This window comes from Eleutherodactylus coqui, chromosome 1 (genome assembly GCF_035609145.1).
Source record: "Eleutherodactylus coqui strain aEleCoq1 chromosome 1, aEleCoq1.hap1, whole genome shotgun sequence".
Taxonomy (NCBI): Eukaryota; Metazoa; Chordata; class Amphibia; order Anura; family Eleutherodactylidae; genus Eleutherodactylus; species Eleutherodactylus coqui.
Window position 1 is genome coordinate 268,597,242 of NC_089837.1, and position 20,303 is coordinate 268,617,544.

The window sequence follows — 20,303 nt, forward strand, 5'->3', positions numbered from 1 at the left end:
AGAATCCCCCAAGCCCTGTTCCATGTCACTTTTGCCAGTGGTTTCTGATTTAGTGTGCAATTGTGACACTTAGAATAGGGCCCAATACTGACCACTGTGCTACTCTACTACTAACAGTGACCCAATCAGCATATGCACCATTAATAACTACCCTCTGATTTCTCTCACTGAGCCACTTACTTACCCACTAGAGATGAGCGAGCACCAAAATGCTTGGGTGCTCGTTACTCGAGTCGAACTTCCCGCTATGCTCGAGGGCTCGTTTCGAGTAACGAACCCCATTGAAGTCAATGGGCGACTCGAGCATTTTTGTATATCGCCGATGCTCGCTAAGGTTTTCATTTGTGAAAATCTGGGAAATTCAAGAAAGTGATGGGAACGACACAGAAACAGATAGGGCAGGCGAGGGGCTACATGTTGGGCTGCATCTCTAGTTCCCAGGTCCCACTATTAAGCCACAATAGCGGCAAGAGTGCCACCCCCCCCCCCCCAACAATTTTTACTTCTGAAAAACCCTCATTAGCAAGGCATACCTTAGCTAAGCACCACACTACCTCCAACAAAGCACAATCACTGCCTGCATGATACTCCGCTGCCACTTCTCCTGGGTAACATGCTGCCCAACCCCCCCGCACGACCCAGTGTTCACAGCGCATACCAAAGTGTCCCTGCGCAGCCTTCAGCTTCCCTCATGCCACACGCTGGCCTCATGCCACACCACCCTCATGTCTATTTGTAAGTGCGTCTGCCATGAGGAGGAACCGGAGGCACACACTGCAGAGGGTTGGCAGGGCCAGGCAGCGACCCTCTTTAAAAGGGGCGGGGCAATAGCCTACAATGTTGTACAGAAGCAATGAGAACTCCAATCCTGTGCCACCTCCGTCAGGAGCTGCAAATGTGGGCATAGCAATGGGGAATCCATGTGCCACACAGTATTCATTCTGTCAAGGTGTCGCATAGCTCAATCCACACTGCAAGGGGAAAACCGTCAGCGCTCTGCCCCCTACCCAAGTCAGTCAGTGCCAGACAGGTCAAACACCGCCATGGGAACTAAGTTTGCACCAACAGCATAGGTGGGTCCTAGGAAACCCAAGACATAAACAAAAAATTGATCTGAGCGGCCAAACATGGCAGACTTGCACAGCGCCCACGGCATAGGCCTCGGCCCACAGATTCCGCAATCCTAGGCTGGAAGCGGACTTTTACTACACCCAGGACATAGGCCTCTGCACAAACCCTCAGCAATCGCGTGCCTACAGCGGACTCCAATGCTAGCGTAGCTGTGCACGTCTCATCAGCGCTGTATTGCTTCTGTAGTTTGTCCCAATGCAGTGCCCCGAATAGTAGTGCTAACGTCAGATTAAATACAGTTGGGCATCGGCCCACACTGCATGCCCCAGTCTGACCTAGGTTTTTAATACATAGACACTGGCAGGTACAAATCCGTAATGTCAAGTCCCTGTGGACCCACAGCATGGGTGGCTCCCTGGAACCCATCGGCGGTACATAAATGTATCCCATTGCAGTGCCCTGCTCAGCAGAGCTAACGTCAGATACAATACAGGTGGGCTTCGGCCCACAGTGCATGCCCCAGTCAGACTGGTAATATGTACCTTAACAGTAACCGCGTTGGTGGGAATGTGGTGGTGACTGCGGACCTAGTTGGTTTTCGGAATGGGGCCAGGATTAAGTGGGCCATGGCGGGGGGATGGTGGGGGGGCTCTCTTGTTGTGTCGTTAAAGGTGAAATTCTTGGACTGCCACCAGACGGACCAATGCTAAGGTATTTGCCAAGAATGTTTTCATTGTTGGAGGAGGAGGGGGATGTTTTTGAGGCACTACGTGTCCTCTCCATGTGTCCGTGGTTATATGCACCTTAACAGTAACCGCGTTGGTGGGAAATGGCCTCGCCGCCATCATGTCTTTGGGAAGCCTCCGTTTCCACACCCCAGTGACATAGCATTAGCAGCGGTATAGGCAGAGCCCAGAATTAGTAACTTTTCAGCGGTAGCATTAGGGACAGGCCCCAGTAACATATCACTAGCAGCAGTATAGGGGGAGCACAGTATTAGTTCCATTTTAGTAGTAGTAGCAGTCCAGACAGGCCCCAGTAACATATCACTAGCAGCAGTATAAGGGGAGCACAGTATTAGTACCGTTTCAATAATAGTAGCAGTCAAGACAGGCCCCAGTAACATATCACTAGCAGCAGTATAGGGGGAGCACAGCATTAGTTCCGTTTCAGTAATAGTAGCAGTCAAGACAGGCCCCAGTAACATATCACTAGCAGCAGTATAGGGGGAGCACAGTATTAGTTCCATTTCAGTAATAGTAGCAGTCTGGACAGGCCCCAGTAACATATCACTAACAGCAGTATAGGGGGAGCACAGTCTTAGTTCCATTTCAGTAGTAGTAGCAGTCAAGACAGGCCCCAGTAACAATTGTGAAGCAGCAGTATAGGGGGACCACAGTCTTGGTTCCATTTCAGTAGTAGTAGCAGTCAAAACAGGCCCCAGTAACAATTCCAAAGCAGCAGTATAGGGGGAGCACAGTCTTAGGTCCATTTCAGTAGTAGTAGCAGTCAAGACAGGCCACAGTAACATTCCCGTTGCAGCAGTTTAGGGAGATTACAGTCTCTTTCACATTTCAGAAGTTGCAGTATAGACAAGGCCCCAGTTACATTTATGTAGCAAAAGTATAGGCCAACCCCACACACCTTGCTGTACCATGAGTGCAGGCGAAGCCCATAAAAATTACTAGGATTACACTGTAGGCAAGGGCCCAAAAAAATTGGTGTACCAACGGTACTAATGTACCTCAGAAAAATTGCCCATGCCCAACCAAGGTGTCCACTGGTGGAGAAGAGAAGTCTGGGGAAATCCAGGCTTTGTTCATCTTTATGAGTGTAAGCCTGTCGGCACTGTCAGTTGACAGGCTGGTACGCTTATCCGTGATGATTCCCCCAGCCGCACTAAACACCCTCTCTGACAAGACGCTAACCGCAGGGCAAGCAAGCACCTCCAGGGCATAGAGCGCGAGTTCAGGCCACGTGTCCAGCTTCGACACCCAGTAGTTGTAGGTAGCAGAGGCATCACGGAGGATGGTCGTGCGATCAGCTATATACTCCCTCACCATCCTTTTACAGTGCTCCCGTCGACTCAGCCTTGACTGGGGAGCGGTGACACAGTCTTGCTGGGGAGCCATAAAGCTGGCAAAGGCCTTGGAGAGTGTTCCCCTGCCTGCGCTGTACATGCTGCCTGATCTCCGCGCCTCCCCTGCTACTTGGCCTTCGGAACTGCGCCTTTTGCCACTAGCGCTGTCGGATGGGAATTTTACCATCAGCTTGTCTGCCAGGGTCCTGTGGTATAGCATCACTCTCGAATCCCCTTTCCTCTTCAAGTATGAGAGTGGAAAGGTTCTCCTTATACCGTGGGTCGAGCAGTGTGTACACCCAGTAATCTGTAGTGGCCAGAATGCGTGTAATGCGAGGGTCACGAGAAAGGCATCCTAACATGAAGTCAGCCATGTGTGCCAGGGTACCTGTACGCAACACATGGCTGTCCTCACTAGGAAGATCACTTTCAGGATCCTCCTCCTCCTCCTCCTCAGGCCATACACGCTGAAAGGATGACAGACAAGCAGCATGGGTACCCTCAGCAGTGGGCCAAGTTGTCTCTTCCTCCTCCTCCTCATGCTCCTCCTCCTCCTCCTCCTCCAAAACGCGCTGAGATATAGACATGAGGGTGCTCTGACTATCCAGCGACATACTGTCTTCCCCCGCCTCCGTTTCCGAGCGCAAAGCGGCTGCCTTTATGCTTTGCAGGGAACTTCTCAAGAGGCATAGCAGAGGAATGGTGACACTAATGATTGCAGCATCGCCGCTCACCATCTGGGTAGACTCCTCAAAGTTTCCAAGGACCTGGCAGATGTCTGCCAACCAGGCCCACTCTTCTGTAAAGAATTGAGGAGGCTGACTCCCACTACGCCGCCCATGTTGGAGTTGGTATTCCACTATAGCTCTACACTGCTCATAGAGCCTGGCCAACATGTGGAGCGTAGAGTTCCACCGTGTGGGCACGTTGCACAGCAGTCGGTGCACTGGCAGATTAAACCAATGTTGCAGGGTGCGCAGGGTGGCAGCGTCCATCTTGGACTTGCGGAAATGTGCGCTGAGTCGGCGCACCTTTTCGAGCAGGTCTGACAAGCGTGGGTAGCTTTTCAGAAACCACTGAACCACCAAATTAAAGACGTGGGCCAGGCATGGCACGTGTGTGAGGCTGCCGAGCTGCAGAGCCGCCACCAGGTTACGGCCGTTGTCACACACGACCATGCCCGGTTGGAGGCTCAGCGGCGAAAGCCATCGGTCGGTCTGCTCTGTCAGACCCTGCAGCAGTTCGTGGTCCGTGTACCTCTTCTCTCCTAAGCTGAGTAGTTTCAGCACGGCCTGCTGACGCTTGCCCACTGCTGTGCTGCCACGCCGCGCGACACCGACTGCTGGCGACGTGCTGCTGCTGACACATCTTGATTGCGAGACAGAGGTTGCGTAGGAGGAGGAGGGTGGTTTAGTGGAGGAAGCATACACCGCCGCAGATACCAGCACCGAGCTGGGGCCCGCAATTCCAGGGGTGGGTAGGACGTGAGCGGTCCCAGGCTCTGACTCAGTCCCAGCCTCCACTAAATTCACCCAATGTGCCGTCAGGGAGATATAGTGGCCCTGCCCGCCTGTGCTTGTCCACGTGTCCGTTGTTAAGTGGACCTTGGCAGTAATCGCGTTGGTGAGGGCGCGTACAATGTTGTGGGAGACGTGGTCGTGCAGGGCTGGGACAGCACATCGGGAAAAGTTGTGGCGACTGGGAACCGAGTAGCGCGGGGACGCCGCCGCCATCATGTTTTTGAAAGACTCCGTTTCCACAAGCCTATACGGCAGCATCTCCAGGCTGATCAATTTGGCTATGTGCACGTTTAACGCTTGAGCGTGCAGGTGCATGGCGGCGCACTTGCACTTGCGCTCAAACAGTTGCGCTAGCGACGGCTGGATGCTGCGCTGAGAGACATTGCTGGATGGGGCCGAGGACGGTCGTGCCTGTGTCCTGAGAGGGGGGTTGGATCTCAATGGCAGGTTGGGGCACAGGGGGAGAGGCAGTGGTGCAAACCGGAGGCGGTGAACGGCCTTCGTCCCACCTTGTGCGGTGCTTGGCCATCATATGCCTGCGCATGCTGGTGGTGGTGAGGCTGGTGGTGGTGGCTTCCTGGCTGATCTTGGCACGACAAACCTTGCACACCACAGTTCATCGGTCGTCTGCACTCTCAGTAAAAAACTGCCGCACCTTTGAGCACCTCGGCCTCTGCAGGGTGGCATGGCGCGAGGGGGCACTTTGGGAAACAGTTGGTGGATTATTCGGTCTGGCCCTGCCTCTACCCCTGGCCACCGCACTGCCTCCTCCAACCTGCCCTGCTGCTGCACTTGCCTCCCCCTCTGAAGACCTGTCCTCAGTAGGCTTAGCAAACCAGGTGGGGTCAGTCACCTCATCGTCCAGCTGCTCTTCCTCCGAATCCTCTGTGCGCTCCTCCTTCGGACTTACTGCCCTTACTACTACCTCACTGATAGACAACTGTGTCTCATCATCATCGTCCTCCTCACCCACTGAAAGGTCTTGAGACAGTTGCCGGAAGTCCCCAGCCTCATCTCCCGGACCCCGGAAACTTTCCAAAGGTTGGGCATCAGTCACGACAAACTCCTCCGGTGGGAGAGGAACCATTGCTGCCCAATCTGGGCAGGGGCCCGAGAACAGTTCCTGGGAGTCTGCCTGCTCCTCAGAATGTGTCATTTTCATGGAGTGATGAGGCTGGGAGGAAGGAGGAGCAGCAGCCAGAGGATTCAGAGTTGCAGCTGTGGACGGCGTAGAAGACTGGGTGGTGAATAGATTGCTGGATGCACTTTCTGCCATCCACGACAGGACCTGCTCACACTGCTCAGTTTCTTATAAAGGTCTACTGCGTGGACCCATTAATTATGAGATGAATCTGGGGACCCCAGAAACTTGCCTCTCTCCTAATCCCGCAGCAGTCGGCTGCGATACACCTGGACCAGGAGCTCGGCCTGTGCCCACACCCTGACTTGGGCCTCCGTGTCCTCGCCCCCATCCACATCCTCTAGGCCTACCCCTACCCCTCAGCGTGGTGTTGTTACCATGCAGGGCGGCGCTCGGTCCCCGCAGCCAGCGCGCGACTCTCCGATGTCGGCTCTGGCGTCCCGGAACTCTGCTGTCGGGGCTCTGCCGGACGCGTGGAGCAGCCAGCGTGAAGCGGCGTGGGCGTGTCCGCCCGTAGGGTGCCGCCCGCTCTCCTCCACCCTCCATATGCAACAGGGGGAGAGTCGGCTCCTCCCACTCTCCCCCCCTCGGGCGGAGGCTTTAAGTTAAAAGGCTGGCAGTGACCTGAGCTCACTGCCAGTTATTGGTTCTGCTAGCCTCTAGTCAGGTCTGTCTCAGTCTGCTCTAGTTGCTTGTCAGTGTCCTTTCAGTTTTCCTGTGAGCTCCATCTCCAGCATTGCTCTGCTTTGTAAGTTCTGTTGGTCTGTTCCACCTGCCTCTTCTGTCGGCACTCTGTCCCCCGTTAGTAGTTCCATCTAGGTAGTCGCCAGGTCCCTAGCCAGCGCAGGGACCGCCGCCCAGTTGTCCGCCTGGGGTTAGCCAGGGCCAAGGCAAGTAGGCAGGGACAGTGGGGTGCGGGAAGATCAGGGCACCCCACCTGGCGCTCGTGGGGGGGCAGAGTGCCGTAACTGAATAACTGGACCTGCGGGGGGCTTACAATTTAATTCGCATTAGAGAGGGAGATGAATGGAAGACGGCATTCAACACCCCGTTAGGACATTTTGAATGTCTGGTCATGCCTTTCGGTCTCTGTAACGCTCCCGCTGTGTTTCAGGGTTTTATGATCGCTGTCTTTCACGACTTCCTCGGGGTATTTCTAGTCATCTACCTTGATGACATTCTGGTGTACTCGCCTGACTGGGATTCACATGTGCGGCACCTGAGGTTGGTCCTGACCCGTTTGCGCGAGTATCAACTTTTTGTCAAGTTAGAGAAATGCACATAACCAAGTATCTTTCCTTGGTTATGTAATTTCACCCACGAAGATTCAGATGGAGTCTGATAAGGTAGCAGCAATCTCCCAATGGGTCAGACCAGACAACCTCAAGGCCCTCCAGAGGTTCTTAGGTTTTGCAAATTTTTACCGCAAATTCATTAGGAATTACTCGGTTATTGCGCAACCCCTGACCGACCTGACCAAGAAGGGGGCCGACTTGGTAAAATGGTCACCTGCAGCCCTTGAGGCCTTTAGTCATCTAAAGAGGGCATTTACGACTGCCCCGGTGCTAATACAGCCGCACGACTACCCTTTTTCATTGAGGTAGATGCGTCTGAGGTGGGGACAGGAGCAGTATTGTCGCAGGAAGTCAGTGGGAGATCTGGTTATAGCCCATGTGCGTTCTTTTCGCGGAAGTTTAATTCAGCAGAACGGAACTACGACGTGGGTAACCGCGAATTATTGGCTATCAAATGGGCTCTCGAGGGGGCTAGACACCCAATTACCGTGTACACTGATCACAAGAATCTGGTATATCTCGCCAATGCTAAGAGACTCACAGCTCGTCAAGCCAGGTGGGCGTTGTTTTTCACCAGGTTTAATTTCGTCATGACATATATCCCAGGGGAGAAGAACGTGAAGGCGGACGCCCTGTCACGGAGTTTCGGGGTACCGGATAGTGAGACCATGACTCCCGAGAATATCTTAGCCCCCGGCGTGGTGGTGGCAGCTGTAGAGTCTAACTTTGTCCCTCAACTACAGGATGCTCAGCAGGACGCCCCTTCAGGGGTGCCGGAGGGCAGATGGTTTGTGCCAGAGACCCTACGCCCTAGAGTCATGGATGAGTCTCACTTGTTGGTTCTCGCCGGGCATCCAGGGTTTCAGGGGACCCTGGAGCTTTGTTCCAGACACTTTTGGTGGCCAGGCATGTCTCAGGAGATCCGCAACTTTGTGAGGGGTTGCTCGGTCTGTGTTCGCAATAAGAGTCGTCGGCGTCCTCCGGAGGGTCCTCTGAGACCGCTACCGGTTCCTTCCAGTTCATGGTCGCACTTATCGGTAGATTTCATCACTGACCTACCAGAATTCCAGAAGTGCACCACTATCTTAGTGGTGGTCGACCGATTCTCAAAGATGGCACATTTTGTGGCGTTAAAAAAGCTACCCTCGGCAAAAGAATTTGCCATGATTTTTGTAAAGGAAATAATCCGCCTACATGGGGTCCCCCAAAATATTGTATCTGATCGCGGGGTTCAGTTCGTGTTGCAGTTTTGGCGTGCCTTCTGCAGAAACCTGGGAACGTCGCTTTCCTTCTCTTCAGCGTTCCACCCACAGACTAATGGTCAGACTGAGCGGAAGAACCAAGATTTAGTGCAATATTTACGGTTGTTTGCTAGCGAAAAGGCTCATCAGTGGGCAGAGTTCCTGCCGTTGGCAGAGTTTGCACTAAACAACCGCCTTTGTTCTTCCACTGGGGTGTCTCCCTTTTTTTGTGTATACGGTCAGCACCCTCGCTTCCTTAGAGCAATCCCTACTCCATCTGTCTGTCCGGCAGCTGATGATGCCACAGATACGCTTCAGGGAGTATGGAAAGAGGTACAGAGAAACTTGGAGGCAGCGGGGGCCCGTATGCAGTTGCGTACTGGGAAGAGTCTGTCTGTGTCTGAACCTTACAGGGTGGGACAGAAGGTATACCTGTCTTCTAAAAATCTCAAATTGCGGGTCCCGTCCTTGAAGCTGGCGCCACGTTACGTGGGGCCGTTTGCCATCACACGTGTGGTGAACCCACTCGCCTACGAGCTGGGGTTGCCAGCCACATGGAGGGTTCACAAGGTATTCCATAAGTCGCTATTGAAACCTTTTGTCCCTTTGGTGTCCCTTATGCACAAGGCTGGGTATTAATCAGCGACTACTACCCCCAGCACACATGCCGTAAACTGAAGACGGTCACAGGCAGGCCAAATATAGTATTTTTTTCCACTTTTTGGGAAAAAGCCCACTGCCTGTGATATAGCCTATATATGGATTTCCCTGTACCACTGTCCCTGCCTCAGCAGTACTGCCCCTATACTCTGTAAAATGACTGCAGACTGAGGACGCTATGGTCTGCACGCCCAATATACAAAAAAAAAAAATTGTGCAACACTGCTAAAAGCAGCCTCAACAGTACTGCACACAGTCAGATGTGGCCCTAAGAAGGACCGTTGGGGTTCTTGAAGACTAAAATAACACCTAACACTCTCCCTATAGCAGCTACAGCAAGACAGCACTTTCCCTGATCTCTCTCAGCGTGCATCTGTGGCGAGCCGCGGGCGGGGCAGATTTAAATACTCGGGTGTCATCTGATCTCCCCAGCCACTCACTGCAGGGGGGTGGGATAGGGCTGGAATGTCACAGGAGGAAGTTGTAATGCCTTCCCTGTGTTTCTATTGGCCAGAAAAGCGCGCAAATTTCTCAGGGAAGGAAATGTAATGGAGTCGAGCACCGTGTGGTGCTCGTCTCGAGTAACGAGCATCTCGAACACCCTAATACTCGAACGAGCATCAAGCTCGGATGAGTACGCTCGCTCATCTCTATTACCCACTTACAAACATTATCACCCAGACCAAGCATTTTCAGTTTATATTCCAACCTTACTACCGTCAATAAAAGTAGGATTTACTGTCCTGTAGTTTCTGCGCTCACTGTTCTGTGATTTTTGAATATTGTCACCACACTGGCTATGTTCTAATTAAGTGTATGAGACACTGTCACTATAGAGTTCATAAATATAAAAAACAATGGTCTGTCAAATTACTTAATTCTCTAAAAGCTGGTTTACATGGGTCGATGATCGCTCAAAGATTGCTCAAACAACAGTTTGAGTGACAGCTTTGAGCGATCATTTTGCATAAAAATTAGTTAGTATTTAAGCAGCTACTCAGCTACTTAAATACCAATTATGTATGCAAATGAAGCTTTCACTGAAGGCAGCTAATAGCCAAAGGCTATTATCTGTGCTCAGATCCCTTGTTCTCAAAGGGAAAACAATGCTATCAGCACTCCCCCCCCCCCCCCCCCGGAGAACTATTGATAAAAGTGAGCAACGATTTTTAGGTTAGCTTGATTTTAACGATCAGCTAACAGTGCCCGAAAAACCACGATCGCGATTAGCGATTTTTTTTAGCCCATGTAAATGGGCCTTGAGGGAATTTGTTAATTTTAATATTTTTAAGATTTCTTCCTGTGTTAAACTGGTGACATTTAGTGGAGCACTTACCTTATCACTGCATATCATCTGACATTTTATTTTCCTCTGTGAGTACACTGGAGAAAAAAACTATTTAATAGATTTGCTTTCTCCTCATCAACTACAATTTCTCCTACATTATTTACTAAAGGGCCAACACTTTTAGTATTAATCTTTTTATTATTTATATATTTGAAGAGCAGTTTAGGGGAAGTTTTACTCTCTTTGGCAATTAGCCTCTCTTTCTCCAACTTTGCCGCTTTTAACTGCTTTTTACAAAATCTATCCTTTTCATAATAGGTTTTAGTGGTTCTTCAATGCCTTCTTGTTTTAGTAGTTTAAATGCTTTCTTTTTATTGCTTATTGCCCCCTTTATATCTTTATTGAGCTATATTGTTTTTCTCCTATTCCTAATTTCTTTATTCCTGTATGGTATGGACCGCTCACATTATTTAAGATGTTTTTAAATATTTCCCATTTATTGTCTGCATTCTTACTTTAAAGACCATTATCCCAGTCAATAAAGTTAAACTTAAAGAGCATCTTTAAGCCGATTGATCTTTGCCTGCCTAAAGTTTAGTATAGAGAGGCAAGTGAAGTCCTAAATGGCTGCCTGTCTAGTTGGATCCTGTACAAGTTGGGTAACGAAATTATCTTACGGTATGGACAGAAACTTTTTACCTTTATGAGATCCACAGGTTTCAGCTTCCCAGTTTATATCAGGATAGTTAAATTCCCCCATAATAATTACCTCCCTGTGATTTGCTACTTCATTTACTTGCCTCAGTAATAGATTTTTAGTGTCCCATAAAAACCCCTATGAGGATATTATTATTGTTTCTCTTCATGTTCATCTCTTTTACATATATTTACCCGTAGTGTGGTCTTTAAAGACGATTTTAAATTTATAATAAAAAAAAGCTCCTCCTCCGCTGGAAAAAAAAATCAATGGCATAATTGAGGTGCTTCTTTCCCTCCTCTCAAAAAAAAAATCATAAAAGTTACAGTGTCCCCAAAAATGGTACCAATAAAAACTACAGTTCGCTGTGCAAAAAACAAGCCCTTGTATGACCATGTCAACAGAAAAATAAAAATAGTTATTGTTTTTGAAAGCTGGAGATAAAAATCTTCCAAAAATCATTGCGTCCTTATGGCCAAAATAAGCCATCTCCTTAAAGATTAAAGGAGTTCCGCACACCCAGATTTCATACACATCACATTGAAGCACTAGAAGTGCTGGAAAGCATAGACAATTGTCTTCATAAAAGATAGGTGGGAGCATACAGGTCATTCCAACACCACCACAATACAAAACAATATTATACTAGGAGCATCCTGTTTTCTGCTTTGATTGTTATGCACAATTCTTTCATTTGAATTTGACAGAACTGCCAACAGAGGCTCTAAAGGACTCTCTGACAGCAGCGTTAACACAGCCTTTGGCCCAATGTGCACAAGCAAATTTGAATTGCAGAATCTGCATGGTGTGGGAGGACAGTTCGGTAGAGTGCGGGTGGGCGACAGTCAAAGGCGGAAACCAGTGGATAAAGTCCAAAAACAGGCGTGACCTGCATTTATTTCAGTGCAAAATAGTTAAGACAAATGCAGCCTTAGCTTCAGGCACAAAAAATAACAGTCCGGCAATAACACTAGGCAGTCCCTGCCTGTCCAGGTCTTGCTCCACAGGTGCACCACACAGCAGGGTTTTCAGCTCTAGCAGGTATCACAGGCTTCCAGGGTCTAGCAGCCATCTCCCCCCCCCCCCCCCCCTGTGTCCGTGCACACTGCTATTTATTTCTACCCCCAGCCTGGCTAAGCCTCAGCACCTGTGCTGATTGACCTCGCCCACAACCTAGAGTGGAGGAAGTGGAATGGATGGCCCCACTACCAACCTGACATCCATTTCAAAAAAACAGGCCCAGATACTTTTAAAGAAAAGACCTCCAGCAAGTACTTACTGGAGATTACATTGCACTCCTGGCTTTTCATGTCTCAAACAGCGGGACATGCACTTCTTCCAGCCCTACTAGGCATAATAGCGGAACCTAGGGGCGATGTAGCGACCATCCAATATCACGCCCCTCAGTACCTCACATTTCCTCCCCCTCTGCTCAAACCCATAGGGGCGAACACATTTACTAACCAAGCAGTGGGTTCGGGACAACGCATTGGCATTTCCTTGTAGCTTGCCAGCCCTGTGCTCTACGTCAAATTTAAAATTTTGTAAAGTAAGGAACCACCTCGTCACCCGAGCGTTTCGCTCTTTGGCCTGACTCATCCAGGTGAGAGGAAAGTGGTCTGTCACCAATCTGAAATGTCGTCCAAGCAGATAGTACTGTAGGGACTCTAAAGCCCACTTTATCGCCAGACACTCTCGTTCCACAATGCTATAATTTCTCTCAGCGAGGGTAAGTTTCCTAGTAAGATAGGTGACTGGGTGCTCCTCACCTCTAACCACTTGGGAAAGGACAGCCCCCACACCTACATCAGAAGCATCTGTCTGTACTATGAATGTTTTGCTGAAGTCGGGAGTAATTAAGACCGGCTCTCTACACAGGGCTGTCTTTAACTTCCGAAATGCCTGCTCGGCCTCGTCATTCCACTTGATCATGGTGGAACTTCTTCCCTTTGTTAGCTCTGTCAAGGGCGCTGCTATGGTGGCAAAGCTAGGAATGAACCTGCGGGAGTAGCCTACAATCCCTAGAAACGCTCTCACCTGTTTCTTGGTCAATGGTTGGGGCCAGTTTTGGATGGCCTCTACTTTATTAATTTGGGGCTTAATCACTCCTCTTGCTATCACATACCCCAAATAACATGCTTCTTCCACTCCCAACATACACTTCTTGGGGTTTGTCGTTAACCCTGCATCCCTGAGGGAATCAACTACCTCCTGTACTTTTGCCAAGTGACTGTCCCAGTCATTACTAAATATAATGATTCCATCCAGATAGGCGGAGGCATACCGATGGTGAGATCTCAGGATGATATCCATCATTCTTTGGAACGTAGCTGGTGCCCCATGTAGCCCAAAAGGTAGGCATGTGATAGACATGATGATTAGTTAGCATAAAATGTCTATTGATTTGTACTAAACTAGATGTATTACGCAGCTGTAGTGACTTTAACTCTTAGAGGCTAATGACTGCATAATACATACGTTGCACAAGCAGCCTCTAAGAGTTAAAAGTCCTAGTACTACATGTATACCTGTATTCAATACTGGGTGGATTCCTAGCCCTTTCCCATCCCCCACACAGAAACTTCTCCAACAAAAGAGATACTTTCAGTTTTGACCGCATGTTAAGACAAAGGCTCCTATGTAGACCGGACTTGAGAGAGGTGTGGAGAGGGGGAGGCGGGGAATTCTATATAACCCAGCGAATAAGAATGTATATATGTTACTGATGTAATCTGTTAAACGCCCATAAAGGGCAGGTATTATGTGTTTCAATAAATGAGGCTGTCTGGACGTTTCTGTTCAGAGAGCCATTTTGGACATGAGACTGATATCTTGCGTCCAACTTGGGGCAGTGTGCGCATACTGTTTTCCTATACAATTTGGAAGCTACAGAATACCCCGAAATCTGCTGGAGGAAAATATGATCTAGCTCAGGCACACATACTGGAAGAGCCCCTCGGGAGTAGAAAAGGCAGTCTTTTCTTTGGCCTCATCAGTAAGTGGTACCTGCCAATACCCTTTAGTCAGGTCCAAGGTAGAGAAGAACCGAGCATGTCCTATAGCCTTTCTATTAGCTCATCTACTCGTGGCATCGGGTAGGAGTCAAACTCCTCAAGGTGCCATCGGGCTTAGGAATCAGGACAATGGGACTAGACCAATCACTTTTTGACACTTCAATGACCCCAAGGTCCAACATCTTCTTTACTTCGTCTGACATAGCCTGTCTACGTGCTTCAGGAATTCTATAGGGTTTCACTCGGACCCGTACGTAAGGTTCCGTGACGACGTCATGTTTGATCACTGACGTACATCACGGTAGTTCTGAAAACACATCCGTGTTTCGAAGGACCAACTCCTTTGCCTCCTGTTTCTGCACTTTAGATAGGGACCCTGAGATAGCTACCTCAGGAGTTTTGTCCATGGACTTCACAAAAACCTGGCTGCTCGGCGCATTCACTGCTGCCAGAGACTCTTGTTCTTTCCAGGGTTTAAGCAAATTCACATGGTATACCTACTCCGGCCTCCTCCTGCCAGGTTGGTACACTTTATAATTGACTTCTCCTATGCGCTCAAGCACCTCATAGGGCCCCTGCCATTTGGCTAAGAATTTGCTCTCTACTGTAGGCACCAAGACTAACACCCTATCTCCCGGGCAAAAGGTTCTGACTTTGGCCGACCGGTTATAGACTCGACTCTGTGCCACTTGTGCCTGTTCCGAGTGTTGCTTTACAATGGGCATGACAGCTGCTATTCTGTCCTGCATTACTGAAATATGTTCTACCAAACACTTTTGTAGGGGGTGTGTTCACTTTCCCAAGTTTCTTTGGCGAGGTCGAGGAGACCGCGTGGGTGTCTACCATACAGCAGTTCAAACGGAAAACAAACTGTGGAGGATTAGGGAACCTCACGTATTGCGAACATCAAGGCTGGCAAAAAAACAATCCCAATCCTTCCCATCTTGGCTGACCACCCTTTTTAACATACTCTTCAAAGTTTTATTAAACCTTTCAACCAGGCCATCAGTTTGCGGGTGATATACGCAGTTGTCTAATCTTTAGAAGTTTGCACATCTGTCTCATTACTTTTGACATAAACGTAGTTCCTTGATCGGTAAGGATCTCTTTGGGAATACCGGTGCGGGAGAACATCTGGAACAGCTCTCGGGCAATGAGTTTGGAGGAGGTGTTTCTCAGAGGAATTGCCTCCAGATACCGCGTGGCATAGTCTACAATGACCAGTATATACTGATGTCCCCTAGCGGACTTCACTACTGGACCGACTAAATCCATGGCAATCCGGTCAAATGGTACCTCGATAACGGGTAAGGGCACCAATGGACTCCTGAAATGAGGTTTAGGAGCCGTTAATTGACATATAGGACATGAGGCACAATACCGCTTAACCTCCTCATGTACCCCGGGCCAATAGAACCTTTGCAGCACTCGTTCGTGGGTTTTTTCCGCCCCCAGATGACCTCCAAGTACATGTTTATGAGCCAGGTCGAGAACTACTCGGAGATAGGGTTGAGGTACCACCAGCTGTTCCAGTTCTTCCCCGCGCACCTTATCCACTCTGTACAACATGTCATTGTTAACAGCCATATAAGGGTAAGCTTCACTCCCACCTGGAGTTTGAGGTACCCCGGGCCCTGATCAATGTTGGGTCTTTCAGCTGAGCAGACCCAAAATTTTCACGCGACACCTCAAGGTCCGGCATGGCAGGAACTTCTGCCAAGCTTTATGTGTCACCAGCCAGTACAGCTAGGGGACTATCGACATCAGTGTACGGGTCATACGGCTCAGGGCCTACCTCCTGACACCCAACATTATTAGCCACACTCCTATTGTCCAAAGTACTTTTCCTCCACATGGCCCAGAACAGTAGAAAGTCCCTTCCAATAATAGCCTCATGCATTAGGCCTTAACCACTCCTACCTCGTGGGTAGCGGTGCCGCAAGGGGTGGCTATTTGTACAGTAGCGGTGGGGTACTCCTGAGTGTCCCCGTGGATGCACAGTACACCCACTCGGCCTCCATTGTAAGAGGTTGCGCTGACCAACGAGCCAGGGTCACAAGGCTTCCGGAGTCCAACAAAGCCTGGACCAGAAAGTCCTCAATGTTCACCGAACATACCTGTGGCTCATCCACAGACAGGTTTTCGGCGGCTATCAAGGGGCATGCGTACAGGGAGACCCTTCGCCCGGAGCTGCAGTCCATGGGCTCAGAGCCTAGGGGGCAGTGTGCCGCAACATGACCCCATTCGTGCCACCACCAGCACTGTAGGCATCCGGGGTCCCGCTCTCGAGCACCCTGATGTGGGCCAACCGCTGGCTCGCCACCTGAGCCCCCCCCCCTCCCTTTTTCCACACGGGCCCCCTGGGAGCCGAACAAGATACAGTCTTACCAACTTGACGGGAACCCTTTTCCTCTCTGCCGCGGCCCCGTCTCGAAGAGGCTTGTAACAGTTCCTCCGTGGCACAGTACCTCTCAACTAGGTTCACGAGGTGGTTGGTGTCAGTTGGCCCAGCCTGTTCCACCCAACTCTGCACCACAGGTGGAAAGGAACGGTGGAAGATATCCAAAACGATCCTCTCAACCATTTGCGCAGGAGTGCAGTTCTCTGGTTGAAGCCACTTGGAGACAAGGTGTATTAAGTCATGCATTTGGGAATCTCCGAGTACCTCCAGGCATGTACCCGGCCTGCACGCACCTGTATGGTCACTCCGAGTCGCGCAAGGATTTCGGCCTTCAGTTTGGCGTAGTTATGGGAGTCCAATTCACTTAGGTTGAAGTAGGCCTTTTGGGCCTCCGCCGACAGAAAAGGGACCACACATCTGCCCATTGCTCCATGGGCAGCCCTTCTCGCTCTGCAACCCTCTCGAAGACGTTCAGGCTTCCACGTCATCTGCGGCAGTCATGTTCTTCAGCGTAGCTTGCACCGAGGCCCTTGCGGTTGGTTGCCCCCCTTGTGGGTGGGTGCTCTGACTTGCTGTGACCGCAGGCCGTTGTATCATCATCGCCTCTAGCAGTGTTGCCATTTATTCCATTAGCAGGCGATTAGTCTCTTGCTGCAGCTGCCTTGCCTCTGCCTGGGCGTTTTGTTGCTGTAGACAAACCTGCACCAGCTGTCGCACCAGGTCCTCCATGGCAGCAGTCTTAAGTAGGGCACCAGCGGCTTTTACCCAGGACATACAGCGTTAGACGCAGGTGTCAATTTCTTGCGTATGTCTTTTTAGGGCCGCCTATTCCCTGCCCGCACCCGAAACACCATATGTGGGAGGACAGCTCGGTAGAGTGCGGGTGGGCGACAGTCAAAGGCGGAAACCAATGGATAAAGTCCAAAAGCAGGCGTGACCTGCGTTTATTTCAGTCCAGAATAGTTAACACAAATGCAGGTATCACAGGCTGCCAGGGTCCAGCAGCCATCTTATTCCCCTCCTGTGTCCATGCACACTGCTATTTATATCTACCCCTAGCCTGGCTCAGCCTCAGCCCCTGTGCTGATTGACCTCGCCCACAACCTGGAGTGGAGGAAGTGGAATGGATGGCCCCACTACCAACCTGACATCCATTCCAAAAAACAGGCCCAGATACTTTTAAAGAAAAGCTTTTTATGTCTCAAACAGCGGGACATGCACTTCCTCCAGCCCTACTAGGCATAATAGCGGAACCTAGGGGCGATGTAGCAACCATCCACTATCACGCCCCTCAGTACCTCACAGTGGGAAACCCACACAGATGATCTGCAGTTCAAGCCGCTGTAATAGTCCGTCAGGGGGATGGGGTCGGCACAGACACTCTGGACTCCAAACGTGCAAAAACTTACTTCAGTCTTTATTATGCTCCAGGCAACAAGGAAATGCAACACAAAAAAGTCCATTCAGGAAACAAAATGCAACGCTGCACCACGCAGGGTGCTCAGGTAAAATTCCTCCTCAGGCTTATTTTTTTTTGGTATGGCATTTTAGCCCTCTATGACCAATCATATTGTGCATGTTGACAAGTGTAATGTAAAAATATGCAAAAAAAAACTGTATTTAAAGGAATTTTAGCACTGTTAAAGACTTTCATATCTGAAAAATCTGAATTAGTTATATCACATGTCTCAGCTACAGAACTATATCCAGAAATACATTACATATTTGAAACATTTATCTGAACTTACTGCCCTGCTTTCGGTATTCAATCAAATATCCATCTATGACAGAGCTTCCTTCTGTCTCAGGAACCTTCCATCTCAAGGATAAAGAGGTATCTTCAATCCCATCCACTGTCAAATGCCCCGGTGCACAAGGTGGTTCTGAAAATAAATTAAAAACATCCAGTCAAACAAAAAATAAAAACTCTAATAAGAAATATTTTTGATACCACGTAATGTGATTATCTAAGCCATATAGAGAAAAGAAAATTTGTAATTCATTTTCAAATGGGAAGTTCCCAAATATTTTCCTACTTTTGGGAAAACTAGTGCAAAGGAACCTTTGCCATTTATCCTGGACAGCAAGAGTAACAAACAGAGAAATCCTGAATAGTATAAAACCTGATATATCACTAGAGGGCAAGATGACCAGCTTAGACAGATCAGTGGCAAAAGAAGACCTGGCTTGCTACTGTCAAATCTGATACTGGCATGGATATCACACAACTGAAAGAAGCAGTGCAAAACCGAAAACTTGCCTTTAGGTTTGCTGAGGGCCGTTACCGACTAAACGGCTAACAACAACAACAAGTGCAAAAGAAAGCTCAAGTAATTCCCCGAGCCAATCAGATCACGGCTCTCATTTACCAAAGGATATTTGAAAAATGAAAACTGGAATTTGATTGGTTGCCAAGGGTAGCTGCTACACTTTACTTTTGCTCAGTTTTCACAAAGCTGCCAACTGTTTCTTAAATTGCCAATTTTTCTATTATTGTACAATGGTCTTCTCTCCGCTATTAAAAAATATCAGAATTTTTAAACTTTATAATTAGAGATGAGCGAGCACCAAAATGCTCGGGTGCTCGTTACTCGGGACGAAATTATCGCGATGCTCGAGGGTTCGTTTCGAGTAACGAACCGCATTGAAGTCAATGGGCGACCCGAGCATTTTTGTATTTCGCCGATGCTCACTAAGGTTTTCATGTGTGAAAATCTAGGCAATTCAAGAAAGTGATGGGAACGACACAGAAACGGATAGGGCAGGCGAGGGGCTACATGTTGGGCTGCATCTCAAGTTCACAGGTCCCACTATTAAGCCACAATAGCGGCAAGAGTGGGCCCCCCCCCTCCCAACAACTTTTACTTCTGAAAAGCCCTCATTAGCATGGCATACCTTAGCTAAGCACCACACTAGCTACAACAAAGCGCAATCACTGCCTGCATGACACTCCGCTGCCACTTCTCCTGGGTTACATGCTGCCCAACCCCTCTCCCCCCTGCACGACACAGTGTCCACAGCGCACACCAAACTGTCCCTGCGCAGCCTTCAGCTGCCCTCATGCCACACCACCCTCATGTCTATTTATAAGTGCGTCTGCCATGAGGAGGAACTGCAGGCACACACTGCAGAGGGTTGGCATGGCTAGGCAGCGACCCTCTTTAAAAGTGGTGGGGCGATAGCCCACAATGCTGTACAGAAGCAATGAGAAATCCAATCCTGTGCCACTTCCATCAGGAGCTGCACACGTGGGCATAGCAATGGGGAACCTATGTGCCACACACTATTCATTCTGTCAAGGTGTCTGTATGCCCCAGTCAGACTGGTAATATGTACCTTAACAGTAACCGCGTTGGTGGTAATGTGGTGGTGACTGCGGACCTAGTAGCACGGTTGTATTTTGTTGGTTTTCTGAATGCGGCCAGGATTAAGTGGGCCGTGGCGGGGGGATGGTGGGGGGGCTCTCTTGTTGTGTCGGTAAAGGTGAAATTCTTGGACTGCCACCAGACGAACCAATGCAAAGGCATTTGCCAAGAATGTTTTCATTGTTGGAGGAGGAGGGGGATGTTTTTGAGGCACTACGTGTCCTCTCCACGTGTCCGTGGTTATATGCACCTTAACAGTAACCGTGCTGGTGGGAAATGGCCTCGCCGCCATCATGTCTTTGGGAAGCCTCTGTTTCCACACCCCAGAGACATACCATTAGCAGCGGTATAGGCAGAGCCCAGAATTCGTAACATTTCAGCCGTAGCATTAGGACAGGCCCCACTAACATATCACTAGCAGCATTATAGGGGGAGCACAGTATTAGTTCCATTTCAGTAATAGTAGCACTCAAGACAGGCCCCAGTAACAATTCCGAAGCAGCAGTATAGGAGGAGCATAGTCTAAGTTC

The 20,303-nt window shown here is 49.5% G+C and overlaps 1 protein-coding gene across 1 annotated transcript in view; it reads right to left on the bottom strand.

Annotated features, from left to right (window-relative positions):
- Positions 1-20,303, bottom strand: part of LOC136633167 (myosin-binding protein H-like) — a 379,268-nt gene that overhangs the window by 305,917 nt on the left and 53,048 nt on the right. The window contains exon 2 of the mRNA XM_066608696.1: positions 18,157-18,291. Coding sequence (XP_066464793.1) covers positions 18,157-18,291 — 135 coding nt within the window. The remainder of the gene's footprint in view (positions 1-18,156; positions 18,292-20,303) is intronic.